Source organism: Gossypium raimondii, chromosome 4, assembly GCF_025698545.1.
Source record: "Gossypium raimondii isolate GPD5lz chromosome 4, ASM2569854v1, whole genome shotgun sequence".
Taxonomy (NCBI): Eukaryota; Viridiplantae; Streptophyta; class Magnoliopsida; order Malvales; family Malvaceae; genus Gossypium; species Gossypium raimondii.
The window spans coordinates 266,843-286,786 of NC_068568.1; the positions used below are offsets into that span (position 1 = coordinate 266,843).

The 19,944-nt window shown below is 26.7% G+C and overlaps 1 protein-coding gene and 4 long non-coding RNA genes across 6 annotated transcripts; 1 reads left to right on the forward strand and 4 right to left on the reverse strand.

Annotated features, from left to right (window-relative positions):
• Positions 1-716: 716 nt before the first annotated feature.
• On the reverse strand, positions 717-2,110 carry LOC128040361 (uncharacterized). 2 transcript variants are annotated; one of them, XR_008194982.1, is made up of 7 exons: positions 2,083-2,110; positions 1,808-1,852; positions 1,689-1,721; positions 1,538-1,582; positions 1,268-1,311; positions 976-1,020; positions 717-865 (listed from the first exon to the last, which is right to left on the reverse strand). It is a non-coding gene; the product is annotated as an uncharacterized LOC128040361 (long non-coding RNA). The 2 variants fall into 2 exon arrangements; XR_008194983.1 differs by lacking the exons at positions 717-865; positions 976-1,020 and adding an exon at positions 1,122-1,167.
• Positions 2,111-4,192: 2,082 nt separating this feature from the next.
• On the reverse strand, positions 4,193-4,814 carry LOC128040383 (uncharacterized). Its single transcript, XR_008195023.1, has 4 exons — positions 4,767-4,814; positions 4,508-4,552; positions 4,349-4,394; positions 4,193-4,239 (listed from the first exon to the last, which is right to left on the reverse strand). It is a non-coding gene; the product is annotated as an uncharacterized LOC128040383 (long non-coding RNA).
• Positions 4,815-6,327: 1,513 nt separating this feature from the next.
• Positions 6,328-9,621, reverse strand: LOC128040362 (uncharacterized). The gene is made up of 4 exons (XR_008194984.1): positions 9,534-9,621; positions 8,948-8,985; positions 7,280-7,321; positions 6,328-6,361 (listed from the first exon to the last, which is right to left on the reverse strand). It is a non-coding gene; the product is annotated as an uncharacterized LOC128040362 (long non-coding RNA).
• Positions 9,622-12,835: 3,214 nt separating this feature from the next.
• On the forward strand, positions 12,836-18,074 carry LOC105780395 (protein TOM THREE HOMOLOG 1). Its single transcript, XM_012604688.2, has 11 exons — positions 12,836-13,060; positions 13,292-13,382; positions 13,482-13,534; positions 13,640-13,732; positions 13,823-13,894; positions 15,525-15,597; positions 15,777-15,822; positions 16,205-16,268; positions 16,366-16,419; positions 16,933-17,010; positions 17,665-18,074. The coding sequence occupies exons 1-11, from the start codon at positions 12,908-12,910 to the stop codon at positions 17,755-17,757; spliced, it is 870 nt and encodes a 289-aa protein (XP_012460142.1). The 5' UTR covers positions 12,836-12,907; the 3' UTR covers positions 17,758-18,074.
• On the reverse strand, positions 16,037-18,255 carry LOC105780396 (uncharacterized). The gene is made up of 2 exons (XR_001129264.2): positions 18,061-18,255; positions 16,037-17,831 (listed from the first exon to the last, which is right to left on the reverse strand). It is a non-coding gene; the product is annotated as an uncharacterized LOC105780396 (long non-coding RNA).
• Positions 18,256-19,944: the final 1,689 nt, after the last annotated feature.

The window sequence follows — 19,944 nt, forward strand, 5'->3', positions numbered from 1 at the left end:
TTTCGGTTTTCATTCCGTTTGTCCTCTGAACTTGTTGTTGTATCTCGAAATAAAAGCAGATAAAAATAAATCATTTAATTATTTTATCTAGTGATATTATATTAAACTGATTCGTTTAAAAATATTTATTTTAATAATTTCATCTTCACCTAGTTAAACCATTTTTATTTTTGATTTAATATGCAATATGATATGAGAATTTTAATTCAAATTATTAATAATGTAAATTCGATTAAAATTTTTATTTTTAGACTTGTATGTAAAAGTTTTACCTTTCGGTTCATCATTACGTTTTCCTTGAACTCGAAGTCGTACCTAAAATAAAAACATATAAATAAATCATTTAATTGTTTTCTCCGGTGATATCATATTAAACCGATTTGTTTAAAATATGTTTATTTTAATAATTTCATCTTCACCTACTTAAACCATTTTATTTTTATTATGCAATGTGGTATGAGAATTTTAATTCAAAATTTTATCGATGTATTCGCTAAAATGATTTATTTTTAGATGTGTAGATTAAGGTCTTTACCTTTCGATTCTTCTTTAAGTTTTTCCTCCGAACTGTTGCCATACCTAAAATAAAAATAGATAAATAAATAAATAAATCATTTAATTATTTTCTCGAGTGATATCATATTAAACTGATTTGTTTAGAATATGCTCTTTTCTTCTAATAATTTCATCTTCACCTGGTTAAAGCTTTTTTTTTTTTTTGATTTTATATGCAATTGTATGAGAATTTTAATTCAAAATTTTAACAATGTAAATTCAGCTAAAATAATTTATTTTTAGACGTGTAGATTAAGGTCTTTACCTTTTGGTTCCTCATTACGTTTTTCTTCTAAACCTGTAGCAGTATCTAAAATAAAACGAATAAGTAAATAAATTAATAAATCATTCAATCATTTTCTCTAACAATGTAAATTTGGCTAAAATAATATTTTTTAGAGGTGTAGGTTAAGCATTTACCTTTTGGTTCTTCATTACGTTTTTCTTTTGTATACGTAGTCGTACCTAAAATAAAAGCGGATAAATAAATCATTCAATTATTTTCTTTAACAATGTAAATTCGGCTAAAATAATTTATTTTTTAGACGTGTAGTTTAAGGCATTTGCCTTTCGGTTCTTCATTACGTTTTTCTTTTGAACTTGTAGTCGAACCTAAAATAAAACGGATAAATAAATCATTCAATTATTTTCTCTAACAATGTAAATTTGGCTAAAATAATTTATTTTTAGACGTGTAGATTAATATTTTTACCTTTCAGTTCTTCATTACGTTTTCTTCCGAACTTGTAGTCGTACCTAAAGAGATAAATAAATAAATCGTTCAATTATTTTCTCTAGTGATATCATATTAAATAATCAATTAAATATGTTGTTTTTAAATAATTTCAGCTTTACCTAGTTAAAACATTTTAATTTCATTTTGATTTAATATGTAACATGATATGAGAATTTTAATTCAAATTTTGACAATATAAATTCGCTAAAATAATTTATTTTTAGACATGTAGATTAAGGTCTTTACCTTTCGGTTCCTCATTAGGTTTTTCTTTTGAACCTGTAGTCGTATCTAAAATAAAAACAGATAAATAAACAAATCATTCAATTATTTTCTCTAACAATGTAAATTCGGCTAAAATAATTTATTTTTTAGACGTGTAGGTTAAGGTCTTTACCTTTCAGTTCTTCATTACGTTTTTCTTTTGTACCTGTAGTCGTATCAAAAATAAAAACGGGTAAATAAATCATTCAATTATTTTCTCTAACAACGTAAAGTGTAGATTAAGGTTTTTACCTTTCAGTTCTTCATTACATTTTTCTTCCGAACCTGTAGTCGTACCTAAAAAATGGATAAATAAATAAATCGTTCAATTATTTTCTCTAGTAATATCATATTAAACAATTAGTTAAATATAATCTTTTAAATAATTTCATCTTCACCTAGTTAAAACATTTTAATTTTATTTTTGATTTAATGTGTAATATGATATGAGAATTTTAATTCAAATTTTGACAATGTTAATTGGCTACAATAATTTATTTTTTATACGTGTAGATTAAGGTCTTTACCTTTCGGTTCTTCATTGAGTTTTTCCTTGAACTTGTCATCGTACCTAAAAATAATAATAGATAAATAAATAAATTATTTAATTATTTTCTCTAGTGATATCATATTAAACTGATTTGTTGAAAATATGTTTTTTAATAATTTCATCTTCACCTAGTTAAACAATTTTTGTTTTTGTTTTCGTTTTAATATGCAATATGATAAGAGAATTTTAATTCAAAATTTTTAACAATGTAAAACTGACTAAAATAATTTATTTTTAGTCATGTAGGTTAAAATTTTACCTTCGGTTCATCATTACGTTTTCCTTTGAACTTTGTTGTCGCACCTAAAATAAAAACAGATAAATAAATAAATCATTTAATTATTTTCTCCACTAATATCATATTAAACTGATTTGTTTAAAACATGTTTTTTTATAATTTCATCTTCACCTGGTTAAACAATTTTATTTTTGATTTAGTATGCAATATGAGATGAGAATTTTAATTCAAAATTTTAACAATGTAACTTCGACTAAAATAATTTATTTTTACACATGTAGGTTAAGGTCTTTACCTTTCGGTTCTTCATTAAGTTTTTCTTGAATCATTGCGATTACCTAAAATAAAACAAACAAATAAATCATTTAATTACTTTATCCAATGATATCAAATTAGATTGATTTGTTCAAAAATGTTTATTTTAACCATTTTGTTTTTATTTTTGATTTAATATGCAATATGATGTGATGAGAATTTTAATTCAAATCTTTAACAATGTAAATTCGAGTAAAATAATTTATTTTTAGACGTGTAGGTTAAAGTTTTTACCTTCGGTTCATCATTACGTTTTTCCTTTGAACCTGTAGTCGTACCTAAAATAAAAGCAGATAAATTTTCTCCATAATATCACATTAAACTGAGTTATTTAAAATATATATTTTAAATAAATGTGTGGATGTCTATAGAAGAACTTCATGTGTAATTTCAAAATTCATTCCCTAAAACATATATTAACCAATATTGATGTAAATGTAGATTAAAGTTTTACCTTCCATTGGAGCTTTATATTTGTCCTTGAAAACTATTCTCCACCAAAATTTAAAAAAAAATACATTAGTTAAAAAAATAAATTTAATCATAATTTATATATAATTTTAAAATTTATCCACATAAAATATATATTAAACGAAATTGATAAAAAATGTAGATTAGGGTTTTACTTTTCGATTCTTCCGAACGTGGTCCTATACCTAAAATAATAATAAAATAATTAAATTGTTTGATTATTTTCTATAATAATATTATATTGAGCTGATTTGTTTAAAATTGTTTTTAATAATTTAATCCTCAACAAGTTAAACAATATTTTAAAAATATAAAATACAATTTTTTAATTAATATGCCATATGATATGAGAATTTCAATCATAATTCGAAATTTAAAGAGTGTAAAATTGGATAAAATTTTTATTTAAAAATAAATAAATAAATAAATAATTTAATTACTTTATCCAGTGATATCATATTAAATTGATTTGTTTAAAAATGTTTATTTTAATAATTTCATCTTCACCTACTTAAACCATTTTTTTAATTTTTGATTTAATACATAATATGATATGAGAATTTTAATTCAAATTTTAACAATGTAAATTCGACTAAAATAATTTATTTTTTTAAATGTATAGGTTAAAGTTTTTACCTTCGGTTCATCCTTTCGTTTTTCCTTGTAACTTTGTAGTCGTACCTAAAATAAAACAAATAAATAAATCATTTAATTATTTTCTCCAGTGATATCATATTAAACTGATTTGTTTAAAATATGTTTATTTTAATATTTTCATCTTCACCTAGTTAAACTATTTTTATTTTTATTTTGATTTAATATCCAATATCATATGAAAATTTTAATTCAATTTTTAACAATCTAAATTCAACTAAAATAATTTATTCTTTAGGCGTGTAGATTAAGGTCTTTACCTTTCAATTCCTCATTACGTTTTCTTCCGAACTTGTAGTCATACGAAATAAAAAGCGAATGGATAAATAAATAAATCATTCAAATATTTTCTCTAACAATATAAATTCGCTAAAATAATGTATTCTTTAGATGTGTAGATTAAAGCCTTTACCTTTTAGTTGTTGATTACGTTTTCTTCCGAACCTATAGTCGTACCTAAAATAAAACGGATAAATAAATAAGTAAATCATTCAATTATTTTCTCTAACAATGTAAATTTGGCTAAAATAATTTAATTATTGGACATGTAGATTAAGTTCTTTACCTTTTTGTTCTTCGTATGCGTTTTCCTTCCGAACTTGTAGTTGTACCTAAAATAAAAACGGACAACTAAATAAATAAATAAATCATTCAATTATTTTCTCTAACAATGTAAAATTGGCTAAAATAAATTATTTTTATACTTGTAGATTAAGGTCTTTACCTTTCGGTTCCTCATTACATTTTTCTTCCGAACCTGTAGTCTTGCCTAAAATAAAATGGATAAATAAATAAGTAAATCATTCAATTATTTTCTCTAGTGATACCATATTAAATTGATTTGTTTAATATGTTTTTTGATTTAAAACATTTTTCTTTTGATTTAATATGCAATATGATATGAGAATTTTAATTCAAATTTTTAACAATGTATATTCGGCTAAAATAATTTATTTTTTAGGCGTGTAGATTAAAGTATTTACCTTTTGGTTCTTCATTACGTTTTTCTCCAAACTCTGTAGTCATACCTAAAATAAAAATAAAAATTATTTAATTATTTTCTGCAGTGATATCATATTAAACTGATTTGTCTAAAATATGTTTTTTTAAATAATTTCATCTTCACTTTGGTTAAACAATTTTTATTTTTATTTAATATGTAATATGATATGAGAATTTTAATTCAAATTTTAACAATATAAATTCGCTAAAATAATTTATTTTTAGACATATAGATTAGAGTTTTACCTTTCGATTCTTCATTACGTTTTTCCTCCAAATCATTGTCGTACCTAAAATAGAAACAAACAAATAAATCATTTAATTATTTTCCCAGTGGCATTATATTAAACTGATTTGTTTAAAATAAATAAATTATCTAAAATAATCAAGTAAAATAATTTTTTGATCATATTAAATATTTAATCAAGATAAAATTTGAAAATTATCCCAAAAAACATATATTAACCAATATTAATTAAGTTGCACATTAAAGTTTTTACCTTTGGTTTCATCTTCTGCTTTGTCCTTCATAGGTGTTGCCACACCTAAAATTAAAATTGAAATTTTATACGTGTATTTTCTATTTTCATATTATATATTTAATCAAAATTTATCCCGAACAAATATATATTAACCAATATTTATATAAAAAGTGTAAATTAAAATTTTTACCTTTCTTATCGCCAAGTGTGTCCCTTGAAGATGTCGTATCTAAAATAAACAAATAATAAATAAAATAATTGTTTAGAATTTTTGGTTTAAAATAATTTCTGTAATTAATAAAATTTAAATTAGTAAAGATAAAATTATATTTTGGTCCCTCTAAAAATGATGAAAATTTGATTTAATCCTTTAAAATTATAAAGATATAGACTAATAAAATGGTGAAATTACATTTTACTATATTAAAATTATAATTTAATTTCACCCATTAAAAAAATTTCTAACTTCACCCACGATATTAACAATATAAAAAAAGTGTAGATTAAATACTTACCTTCCCTTTATCTTCTTGGTCTTCACGAAGCACTTTCATTTCTGAAATAAATTTTAAGGATTAAAGTGTAATTTTATCTTATTAATTTATTTTAAAAAAGAGCCTAAATAAAAATTATCATTTTAGAAAGGGCGGGTCCTACTAGCCTCTGACTAACTATAAGAATCAAAATTTTAAAATAATATAATGATAATTATTACATCATTATTCTATAAAAGTGTAGATTAAATCCTTACCTTCCCATGTATCTTCAAATCCGTCTTGAACACACTTGATATCTAAAATAAAAATATTATATTAATATATATATATACTATAATAATTTAAAATTATAATAATGGAATGCAATTTTACGTGGCATAATTACGGCTCAAGAAATTAATTCAAGAAATATTTTAAAATATATTCATTTAATGGTAATTTTAATTCAATTTTCATATAATATAAAATGCCAAAATTATTATTATTTAAATGTTGGCACCTGTATATTATATATATTTTAAAAATGTATCCCCGAAACATATTAACCAATGTCGATATAAACTATACCTTTCGTTCCATCCTTAACTTTGTCCGCACCTAAATAAAAATAAATGTTAAAATAAAATAATTTAAATTTTATCAAAACAATATATTATAACTTTAAACATGATTCATATATAATTTTACAACTTATCTCAAAATATATATTAATCAATATTAATTGAGATAATCATTTGGATCATCTTGTTTTAATATTATTTTTTGAAATATAAATAGATTGGTTAAAATTATTTATTTATTTATTTATTTAAATTTGTTAGTTTCTGGTAAAGGTGTTTATAGGCTGGGTTTAAGCATGACATTAACACACTTTATGCTTATTCAAACCCGCCGACTTGAAACATAGACCTAATATTCTACCCAAGCCCCCAATATTTGTCAATAACTAATTCAAGCTCATTTTAGGCCTGCCCATGTTATTATGTATTTTAATGGTGTCGGTTAGGTACCTAAAAAAAGGTACAAAGTTCGCCTGCGTTTTTCAAGTTTAGTTACCAAATAAATACGAGTTGTCAAATTCATGTACCTCATATATATTATCCCTATTATATATTAATGTAGATTTAACTTTCATATCTTACAAAATACATAATATATAAATATAATATAATATATTACAAACTTAGAAAATGGGCTGGGTTTTAAATGTTTGGGCCCGAGGTCGATCCATATTTTAAATGAGCCTACTTTTTTTTATCTAAACATATTTTTCAGGTCTAATATTTTGTCCAAACTCTTTCAAATTTTGAATGAACCTACTAGTTTAAATAATTAACCCGATCCTTGAACAAATTTTGTTTCTTGTACGATAAAATCATATAATACATACTTTCTCTTTTTCTTAATAATTTATGTAATTCTTTATTTTGTTTAAAGTGTTGAGATCAAAATTCATTTTGAAAATTATATAAAAAATAATATTAAAGTACAAAGGGTGTAGATTGATGTATTTACCTTTCTCATCGCGAGATTGGTCCTCCACAGGTTTTTCCATTTCTAAAATAAATAAATAAAAATTATACAATTGAAATAAAAATAAATTAACCAATATTAATATTTTTTGGGTCTTCAAAATAAATATTATATTTTATAATATTAATATTAATATGCCTTTAGTCCCTCTATTTTGATAAAATTTGAGATTTAGCCTCTATCCTTGAAAAGTTAAAAAAATGAAGTCCTACTTTTTTAGATTTAGAAATCTCAATCCAATCATTAAAATTATAAGCATTTTCCGTTAAAATTTATCAAATTAGCATGTTGATTACGTTGCCCTCATTTCACGTGGCATATGATTGAAGAAAACAAATATGTTAAGAAATTTTAATAGAAACTACTAACGATGGTAATGGTTAGGCTACGATTTTAAATTGAAAAAGTAGGAATTTTAAAATATAAAGACTAATCCTAGAGTTTATAGAAGTATGGGGACTAATAACATATTTTAACCAATATGGAAAGTGTAGATTGAAAATTTTATCTTTCGCTTTTTCATGAGAATTTCCTTCTGTTTTCTCTTCCTGAAAATTAATTAATTAATTAATCATAAAGATTATTTAAATGGTTTTGTTTTTTCTCTCCTAATGGCTAATGATATCAAGTTAAATCTTAATGGTTAAATTACATTGTTAGTCCTTTTGCTTTGACAAAATTTAATTTTTAGTCCCTATACTTACAAAAGATAAAAATTAAGTCCTACTTTTCTAATTTAAAATCTTAGCCAAATCTTTAACATTTTAGTATTTTTGTCAAAATTTGTCAACTTGACCATGTTAACTAGCCTATCCTCATATGATGTGATACATGATTGACACAAAATAAACATGTTAACTTGACAATTTTGAAGGAACTACCAACAACGATAATAATTGGACTATGATCTTTAAATTAAAATGTTAACTTTTAAAGTACAATAATTAAATTTCAAATTACGTAGAAGTACAAGGATTGACAACATATTTTAACCTTTTTTATTAATCTCTTTATCAACTAGTTAAACCATTTTGTTTGATGATAAATTTTAAAATTACACATGAATTTTTATTAATCTGAAACATTATACAAAATTTTGATTTTAATTTAATTTTCAAATAGTATAAAAATTGTTATATCATATCAATTTTATCTTACTGAGACATATAATAAATAAATGTAGTCATTTTTATACTATTTGAAAATTAAATTAAAACCCATATATATTTCTATGAAAAATTTACAATTTTAAAATTTATCCAAGAAATAAATATATTAAAAATATCTATAATCAATAATATATATAAGCACGAATTTTAAAAAAATTTAAACTCAGATTACTAAATTTACATTTAAAAATAATTCTAATATTTAATTTAAAAATAATTTAATTTACTTATGTTAATTTTCTTGATGTAAAATAGAGTTATTATTTGAATGGAATTAATAATGTTAATTATCACTTTAAAATGCTTTGATTATTATTTGAAATTTTTGAATAAGTTAATATATTTTAATTATATCCAACAATTCAAATAAAAATACTATTTTAGTTAATTGCTGCAATTAAAATATAATATTGTAAAAAATAATTAAATATTAAATACATAAAATCATATAAAACTTACAAAAGAGAAGACAAGTCTTTACCTTGTTTCGAAGAGTCAGGCTTTTTGTGTCTGAGTACACTTTACAAGAAAATAAATAATTAATCATAAAAAAACCTAAAAGTCATATATTAGAAATTATTTTCGGCATGTTTCCTAAAATGGAATTAAAAATTTGAAAATGGTATTTAATTAATTAATTTATAATAGATATAATGATCCAATACGATAAATTATACAAAATATGAGATGAATCGAAACACAACACGATATAATATCATATCACGAAAATAGTAGAAATCAATATATGATAAATTTTACATATAATTTTATAATGTATTCAACATTAAAAATATGAAAATTATGAGAAGAAAAAAATATATAACATGAACACAATATGAAAATACAATTTTTTTTATATCAAACCACTACGGATAAATAAAAAAATGCGAAATAAATTAATAAATGAATAAATAGTTAAAAACATGAAAAATAAAATACATACAAATGAATAAAATTATTTAAAAACTTATAAAATAAAAAATTATATTAATATATAATACTTGAAATATCGAAAATAACTTGAATATCAACATATATATATAAGAGATTATAGTTTAATTAGTAACCTGTTAAGCCAATTTGTAGCCATCGGGATTGCTTACTTATCTTTAGAACAATATGCTCCAATGACCAATTCTACAAACCAACTTGATAATTAATTTGTGCTTTTATATCTTAAATTTCCTAAACCAGAGAGTAAGAAAAGTATAAGGCTAACATATTCTTTGAGTACGTAAAAAGTTTTTTTTTTTTTTTGTAAATTTCGAAAATGAATGATTAAAGATAATTAGTTTTGATGTTGATGTTTTTCGTCGATTGTACATGATTTTGATTGGTGTAATAATAAATTTAGCTCTCGAAGTTTAGATATTTTGTCAATGTAGTTTCGGTTTAACAAATTTAGCCTGCAACGTTTGTGTAAATGTGTTGATGTTGAAGTTAAATTTGTTGAATTTTTTAGAATCAAAGACCAGATTGACAAAACATGTAGACATGAAGAACTAAATTTGTTGTTGTACGAGTCAAAATTATGTACAATTGATGAAAGACATCAACGCCGTGATTAATTGTCCTTAGTTGCTCACTTTCAATATTGAAAGAGATTAAAGAGGTCTTTTCACCATACTCTTTAGATATTTGAAATTTAGTCCAATTACTTTATTTTTTAAGAATTCAATCCCTCTAGTTGCTAAAAACTATTATAGTTCTTATGTTAAATTCTGTAGCGTAACAATTTTGAAACAATAAAATACTCACTTGGTAACAAGACCAAAGACCGACAAAAATAAAAAATGATAAAATCTTTATATAGTCCCTTCAAGTTTTATGAAATCACAAGTTGATATGATAGTAAAATTGAACTTTGACATCGTACAATTTATGTTTTATTTTTGTCCCCTTTTGAAGCAACCCGTTTTTGGTTTTGTCTTTACATGGTAACCATGTAAAGGATGGTCTTTAATAACGTTAATCGTTAGACTTACATTTTTAAATATGAAAAAATAGAAAAAATTATAGAGACTAAAGTCTAAATGTGCGAAAAGTACAAGAATTTAGAGCAATTTGAACCAAAGTATAAACCCAATTTCTCTATACACATGATATGATGTTGTTTTCTTGTATGTTAAAACAAGTTATACCCTTCGTAGAAAAAGAAAAAGAAAGTTATATTCCAATTTTCGTTATATAAACAAAGAATCTGATGCCCCCCCTTTGCCAGCATGGTGCGACTGTCAGATTTGTTCTGGGCCCGTGACACGAGTCATTTGTTATTTAAATTGACGATAAAAACAATAATATTTTATGGGTTGGTACTTGGTAGTAGAGGTGTGCAAAATTCGGATAAAACCGAAAAAAATTCGGTTAACCGATCGAATTAGGTTAATCGGTCGGTTAATCGAATTTTTTCAGTCAAGAGTTAGTTAATTATTTTTTAATTTTTCGGTTAACGGTTAATTCGGTTCGAAATCGGTCGGTTAACCGAATTTTTTCGATTTAACCGGAAAAAATAATAAATAAAATTATAATATATAAATAGACCCACTATCACCTAAACCCAATCCAACCCAATCATAAAAATTACAAATAATTTAATAAATACAAATAAAATTTCAATTATGTGTTAATTTCAAGACTTATGTAATGTTAGTGATTCAAAGACTTATGTAATATTTTTAATTATGTAGTGATTCAATTCGGTTAATTCGGGTAATTCGGTTAATTCTTAACCAAAAATAAAAAACATATAATTTTTGGTTAATTCGGTTAACCGACCGAATTGACCAAAAAAATTTCGGTTCGGTTAATTTTTTTGAAAAAATTTCGGTTCTGTTAACAGTTAAAAATTTGAAAGGTCGGTTAATTCGGTTAATGTTATTTCGGATCGGTTGACCGATTGAACACCCTTAGTTGGTAGAGTTAGAAAAACATGTTCGAACTCGTAACGACATTCGAGTTTGAGAAAACTTAAAATTGAAAATTTTCGGAAGCTCGAGACTGAAAGAATTTGAGCTCGAGAAAGTCTGAGTTTATAAGAATTCGAATTTAAAATCAATTTTTGACTCAAATTCGAGATGAATCTAACCCAAAAACCTAAAAAACTTAAAATTTATATCTAAACAATCATAATAGATATCAATAATTATATTATATGATATTACTTAATATAAAAAATAAAGAAATGATAATTATTTATTTTATAATGTAGTCATAAGCCTTACATATTAAAAATTTATTAATAGCAAAAATAATTAACAAATAAATTTTTATGTTAAATTATAAAATATTTTTAAACACTACAAATATATAAAATAATAATTATTAAAATCTATAAAATTTAAATTTAATGATAATATAAAATAATAATCACATAATATATCGATTTAATAATATGATAATTAGTATTATACTTATTACAAATGATTAAACATGAATTATTATGCAATACTAATATCGTTAATAATAAATTTAATGTTAAACCATATCTATTTCAATAAAAATTATCTATAAAAATATAAATTAGAAAATTTAATAATTTTTAATAATTAAAGGAAAAATAAAATATCCAAATAGAGCATACTAATAAAAATATATTTTAAAATTCATAAAGTCATACAAATATATAAACCAAATTTTTAATACAATTACATAAAATCAAGTCATTCTAAATCCAACTAGAGGTGTTCATGGGTCGATTAGGGTCAAGGTCAAGATCAATTTAAGCATGATATTAACATACTTTATGCTTACCCCAACCAAACTCGACCCTAATGGGCCTAAAATTTTACCCAAACTCACTCATATTTGTAAATGGTTAACTAAAGCCCATTTTGGACTCACTCATATTCTTTTTTAAATTTAAAGAATGTATATTTATATTTATTTAATTCAATATTTAATAAAATAATATTGTTATTTTGAAATTTTTAATATTTATAGTATAATAATTATATATATTACTATAAATTTAATTTTATGTATTATAAATTACATAATATATAAAATTAATTTACCTATCCGCCCGAATTAATTACATGTAATAAATAATTTTATGTTTTTTATGAACAATTTAATAATTAACTATAAACTTACTATATTAATTTTTTTACTATTTTTAAAAATCCTTTATAAATTTTGAACGTAACTTAACATGTCTAGTCACAATCACCTTTAGTATATATTATATAGGCGTCATTCATTTTGCCCATAGCATATCTGCCATGCCACGTGGTGTTTGCGCGTGAAGTGGCTATCATTTGAAACGACACGTAAGATGTCATCGTGCAAATTTGTTACCGGGTATTGCCGGTACCCTCCACATGAAATTAAAAACCACCTTGTTTCGCGCCGGCGGTGTTTGTTTGCTTCGCCCTTCATTATTTTTAAATTTGGAAATTCAATTTAAAAAAAAAAAACACCAGAAAGAGAGAGAGAGATTTTGATGGGTCGTTACGGCGTCGACGAGGCGGTGATACCGTACAATCTGAACGGCGAATCCAATTGGTGGCACGACATTAACGATTCACCGCTCTGGCAGGATCGCATTTTTCACATTCTCACCGCCCTTTATGGCCTCGTCGCCGTCATTGCTCTCGTACGGCCTCTCCTTCCCTTTCTTTTCCGTTCGTCTTTTATTTTCTTTTTGTTTGTAAGTAATTAGTGTTTATCTCTGTTTGACCGAGTTGTCTAGGAATTCTGATGCATGATGATAGCTTACAGTAAAGATTCTGTTTTAGTAGTACTTTTATATAATTTATGAAGATCTCTTTAGCGATTAATTGCTACCATCTTTGTTCTTAACTCGTTTATTTGTTAATGTTTATAGGTTCAATTGGTACGGATACAATTGAGAGTTCCTGAATTTGGTTGGACCACGCAGAAGGTCTTCCATTTTCTAAATTTTCTTGTGAATGGGGGTTTGTATCAGGAAATTTTTGTTTATCACTTTTTTTTTCGCGGATTCTTATACTTATTCTTATTTTGGTGTATTTATCGTGCTTTTGTTCATATGACAGTTCGCGGGCTAGTTTTTATTTTCAGGCGGAATGTGCAGGACTTACATCCAGAGGTTTGTGATAAATGATTGCGCATTTTGTTTTCTTTTTTATATATACTCGGGCTTCAATGATTCATAATTTGTTGCTTAAGGTAGCGTACTTTCGTTTTTGTTTAGATTGTTCGACACATCTTGCTGGACATGCCAAGTCTAGTGTTCTTCACGACATATGCACTTTTGGTTTTGTTTTGGGCTGAGATCTACTACCAGGTTAGCTTATTTGAGAGTTTGCCTTGCGGCCCTGGTACATCTTGTTTTGAATTACTTGGCTTTATCTAAACTCTGCCCATCTTAAAACAGGCACGTGCCGAGTCAACTGATGGACTGAGGCCAATTTTCTTTACAATAAATGTGGCGGTTTATTCCATTCAGGTGAAACATATGTTCTATTATTTCAGTATAAGTGCGTACAGAAAGGAATTTGAAGTTGTATTCTTTCTATTGGAAAATGGAAGCTAGTAATGCTCTGTAAAAATATAGTGCTCGTATATAGTTTTGCTTAATTATTTATTTAGCTAATGTCTTCAAACTCTATGAATCTTAAGCTGTGACAAGGGTGGCAAATTTTGACAGAGGGAATTAGTGCCATTTGGTGACTTTGTAAATACTGCAAAATTTGACAGAGGGAATTACTAAGTTTATTTTTCATCCTTCTCCTTGGAGGGTGAGTCTAAATATTGTGCTCCACGTGACAAGATTGCGGTAGACTGATATCTGTTTTAGTTCTTTCATTATATAAGAATCAAGCTAGGTAATACTCAAGGGTCCAATTAAAGAACTTTTTCATATTTATGAGATAAATATTGGGGTTTGGGGTCTTTAATTAAAGACAAAAAACACATTTTAGCAACAAGTAAAAAGGTAAATTTGGGATGGTTAAAATTGGTCTGTTTAGGACCGCTTTGCTGCATATGTCCAGGATAATTTTTACATTTGAAGGTACGATCTTGCTACAGTATACCTTGAGTCACCTCCTTATTTCTTGTGAATAAGTAGTTTGTTCTATTCCTGTACCTGTTTTCTATCAAACTTCAGTTATTATGCCAATTGTTAGCGGAATTCTATTTAAGTTACAAGGCATTTGTGCCTCTATTCAGTCATATGTTATATAAACCTCTAATAAGTTAAACCTGTTATCTTCTGTCAGAAGTTTCTTAGTGTTGGTTATTATGTCATACTCTGAAGTTCTTTCTCATAGCTATTGCCTCCATTAAGTCAGTTGAGTTTGGCACCTACATTTATAGTCCCAGCTATCAATATACTAAAACGATAAATGAAATGGCTTGTGTTTTATGTTTCAATTTGTCCTCTTCTCTTTTTTAGCTGTACTCTTGTCCAACTATTGTTAGTCATGATTTCAGACATCACATCTAAGATGCTTCTGCAATGGAGTTGGATGGCTAATAGTGCTTCAGTATTCCATTTCTGTTAGCTCTTTGTTCCTTTGGCAATTAGTGCTCTGACCTGTAACCATTCTTTTTTAGATTTTCTTTTCACAGTACCTTTAACCTGGTTGGAATTTCTCATCAAGTATATTATACTTAATTTTTGTGTGATGCTATAGTAAATGAGACTCGGACCTGTGCACACTGCATATTTATGTTTTAGCAATAGCTTCCTTTTTCTTATTATGTTACACGGTTTCTTCTGCTGGAATATTGCCAACAAGCTACCCTGATGCTGGCTTCTATAAATCATGAGCTGGTCAGATGAGACTTAAACCATAAAAAAAACTTGTTAAGTTGTTAGATCGGTTAGAAGATAATATTTCCTTTACTAGAACAGTGACTAGGATGTAAATTGCACCTTTTGCAGATTTTAGTAGTAAATTTGAACCTATGGTACATTGTTTTTTCATCCTAGCAACTTCAGTCATTTTGTCAACCATGTTTTAAGTGTTCGATACTTGACTTTATTTGGAGTGTGACGAGGTGTTAATAAAATTCCCTTTTCTATTTGTGTTTTTTTTTTTTTTTTGGGGGGGTTGGGGGATTGATTTCAGATTGCAATGTGGCTGGTATTATGGTGGAAGTATATCCCAGTTTTGGTCATCATATCGAAGATGTTCTTTGCAGGTAAGTAGTTGTTGCGTCCTTAGTACATTCAACATTCAACAGTTAACTTTTAACTTTGGACGCTCTATAGATTTATTATGGACAATCACTTGGTAATTAATAATCCTTTATAGATAGCAATCGCATGGTATTTCGATAATGAATGGAAGTTTTTGATCCTGACTTACGTAAATGGGCAGGTGTCTCATTGTTTGCAGCCCTTGGGTTTTTACTATATGGTGGAAGGTAATATTGCCATATTTTGTAGTGTTGCTAAGTGTTTTAAATGCATGAGAGCTATCTAGGTGTGATAATATCCCTCTCACATCACATGTGTCCACACATCCTCAGCCACCTATATTCATGCTCATCATTGATAATTCAGTTGGCAAGTGTCATGGAGCAGTTATTATTTTGCTGATAAATTAGTTCATGTTTATTTGGTACTTCCCAGAGAAAATTATGGTTGACCCTTTTTGTTCTATTCATTTCATTTATGCCGTAATTACAGTTTCTCCCATTCATTTGTAAGAGAACATTGTAACCATACTATATATATACCTTGAAATTCTCTCTCTCTGTCTCTCTCTCTATGTATATCTATATGTAATAAGTTCAATCCTTGCAGGCTTTTCTTAATGTTGCAGCGATTCCCTGTAGAGTCCAAAGGGCGACAAAATAAGCTGCAAGAAGTACATATTTACTTTGGAAGTAGATGTGGTTTTTAAGTACAACGATTTGAACTTCTATTTACAATTTTTTATTGTTATTTCTTTTTGTATTTGGCAGGTTGGTTATGTGACTGTCATGTGCTCCTCATGTTTCCTAGTCAGATGCATTATGGTAGATTATTAATCTCCTTTCTGGCTTTACTAACACTACACATCTCAAATTGACAATACTACAAGCACGTTTTGTTAGGCTTTTGTGAAACTTTTAGGTATGTATAGTGTTAGGGTTAGTATTTGGTACACTGGCAGTGTATTTGTTTTTATTGCATAAGCAACCCTAAAAATTTCCATGTGTCTTTTTTAAAAATATTTATTTTTTTAATATTTTACTGTACCTCTATACGATACTTGTCAACCCCCTAACTGTGCTTGTGGAGTCTAAAAACTCCACTTGCAGTGTACCAAATATTTTCCCATAATGTTATAGCACTTTTGTTTCAAAATGAAAGCATTTTAGTTGAACCTTAGCTACTAGTTGGTTTAAATTGCTAATCTATTTGATTAATCAATGGTGATTAAGTAGTATGCATCTTACTGAATTTCATATCTTGGACTTTGCTCATTTATGATGATGTTTGTCCAAAGCGTTTGCTAATTCGAGCTCCATTGTTAATTTTTGTTTTAGATGTGCTTTGATGCATTTGATAAAGCTGCTGATCTTAATGTTCTGAACCATCCAGTTCTAAACTTCATATATTACCTGGTATGTTTAATAAATATTTCTTCATGTTTCTAATTTTCTCATGATTGAAACAATCATATTGAAATACAGTGTGGAGGTTGCTTAACCCTTTTCATTGACATAGGAAAACCGAGAAGATTGCCACTTCCTTGTTTCCTTGTTTATTTTGCTGCTAAATTTAATGCATATTTCAATAAATTTCGTAAGCAATTTATAAGACTTTGCCATCAGATTGTTATGTGGAAGAAATTTTTAGATGCAGTTGTGAGTTGCGACTTTATGTTATCATTATTTGCAAACTAGTTCTCGAACTTTGGGGATAATAATTTTACCTGAGAGTATAGTTGATAATATTTTCTTCATGTCTTGCTAATTCTTTTCTCTTTCTTTTAATTGCTTATGTTTATATAAAAGGCTAGAGGCTAACTTCTAGGTATCTCTGTTGAACATGTATATATATATATAGCTCTCTAAAATAGGGAAATTGAAAGAAAACTGACTGAACTTTTTTTTCTATTTTGCTACCAAAATGGGGAGGAATTACTGAAATTGATGATATATATATATATATATATATAAGTATTTTAATGTTGTTTCTTGATGTTGATTACAAAGATGGCATTCAACTATCCTCAGAAACTTTTTCTTTTCGTTTTGTTTTCTTTTATTGGGCAGTTGGTGGAGATATTACCTTCGATTTTGGTCCTTTTCATTTTACGGAAGTTGCCACCAAGACGAGGTATTACTCAGTATCACCCGATACACTGATCTATGCAGGTCAACAGTGACACACAAGGAAGAAAAAACTGCAAGAATCGACGCTAAGACATGCCTTCTGTGCCCTGCAAAGAGAGCAGACAAAGCAAAATAGGTACATGAATTCTACAAACTTTTAATCTGTCTAAGGATGTTTGTAGGTTCTGATGAGAAATCGATACCATTTTGCAACACCTTGCATGTACTAATATATATGTAATTTATGTATGTATGCATGTAAATATGTATCATGTATGTATGTAAAGATCTTGCTGAATACATGGATGAAACTAAAACATATAGAACGAGACATACCGGACTTGATTGCACATGCTTGATTTATAGAGTTGATGTGCTTTGATGCTTGATATTGCTGAGTCAATATATAGAGTTGAGTTGAGTTGAGTTGAGAGATGGAAGGGGTTATTAAATATACTTTGAACAACAATATATAGAAGCCTGAAGGTTGACTTGTTGATAGAACAAAAACCTACCATTCTGAGTCTTAGCCAAGCCTTATATACATACATATAGGGAGGGCTTCAGTTAAGGTGTAATTGCCTATTTATATTTTAACAATATTTTAACCATCAAACCATTTCATATTCTAGATCTAGAATATAGATAATATTTTAGATTAGTATAATAAAGATATTGGATTATATTGATAAATTCAACTGTATTGCAAAATTCATTATAGTTTTACCCCTATCTAAGTGGATTTTTCGGTTTTCAGATTAATAAATTGATTTATTTTTAATTTGATTTGATTTAGAAGTGTTAGGTTAGGGGCTTGACCATAAATAATTCATTTTATTATTTTAAAAATAATAAATTAATAAAAATATAATTATATTAATATTTAATGTATTTTATGATTGAAATTTAAAATATATGGGGCTGGATTTAGAAATCTTTGCCCAACGGGGGGGCTAGGTTTAATATGGTTCATGGGAATGCTAATGAAATATGATGACTGGATTAAACAAATATCAAATAATTGGGTTTCATTGTGGGTTATAGTATTGGGTGTTGGGATCTCTTCACCAAACTCTTTCTTGCATTTAGTCGCTTTAAGATCTATGGCAAAGCATGATGGGTCTTGAACTCTCATTTGGGATGAAGTGTGTGTTTTTCACCATGGAGGTGGACTACCGAAAGTGGTAGAGTGGTTTTTAGGGATGTAAACGAAGGCATCAATGTTTGTAAATTATTATTCGATTTGGTAACTATTGCCAGAGTTCGAGTCAAATCAAATTTGAGCATTGATTCAAATGGTTTATGAGTTTAATTAAGCTTTTTAAGTATAAAATTATATTTTTATTAATTATGTATGAAAATTGGTTAACGAGTATCCAATTTTGAGTTGAAGTTAAACTTGAATTGTCACTATCCAAGTTCGACTGTGTTACACGGTAACATATCCTATAGCTTTGTCTTTAATTAGCCTTAATTACTACGGCAAATCTACCAAATAGTATATAAATAAAATTAAAAGTTGACAAAACCAACCAAAATTTGCGTTCGAGTCAATGATGAAGTCTGGTCTGCACCTAGATTTCCGGCAAGGTAGTCGGGATTGTCCTAAAACGACCATCCTCCGAATTGTGAATTAAAAATATTAAAATAAAATGTGTAGTTACACTTCTACCCAATCTTGACTTGAAGCCAACGTGACAGCTAGCCCAGACCAAACATCGATCTCTCCTCGTTACGTGAATTCGACTACTTTTTGAAGCACGCTTTTCGCCACGTGTCTTCCATTTTTATTATTTATTACACGTTTCAGGTCAGACCACTGTCCGGAGTATTAAAGGACTAATTCTGTTTTAGCCCCTCTATTGTCTTAAAATTTATAATTTAATTTTTTTACTTTAATTTTATAATATTGGTTGGAGTTTTATGTGGTTGATAATGTTTTGGTCCCTCTGCTCGAATGATCGATTCGGTAGTATCGTTAATTAAATTAATTGTTAATCATTTTTTAACAAAAATAACTAAACTGAAATAATTTTAGTTAATTCGATGGGCTTTCAAATAAATAAAAAAATTTAATTTTTTTTTCTTTTTTGCTTCGAAGATCTGTTAAGATTAAATGATGGGGTTAACTTGAAATGAAAAAGAGAAAAGTAAGGTAAAAAAAAAAAAAAAGCTACTGAAGAAGGGAGGACCAGTTCACTTCAGCAGCGTGAAAGGGAA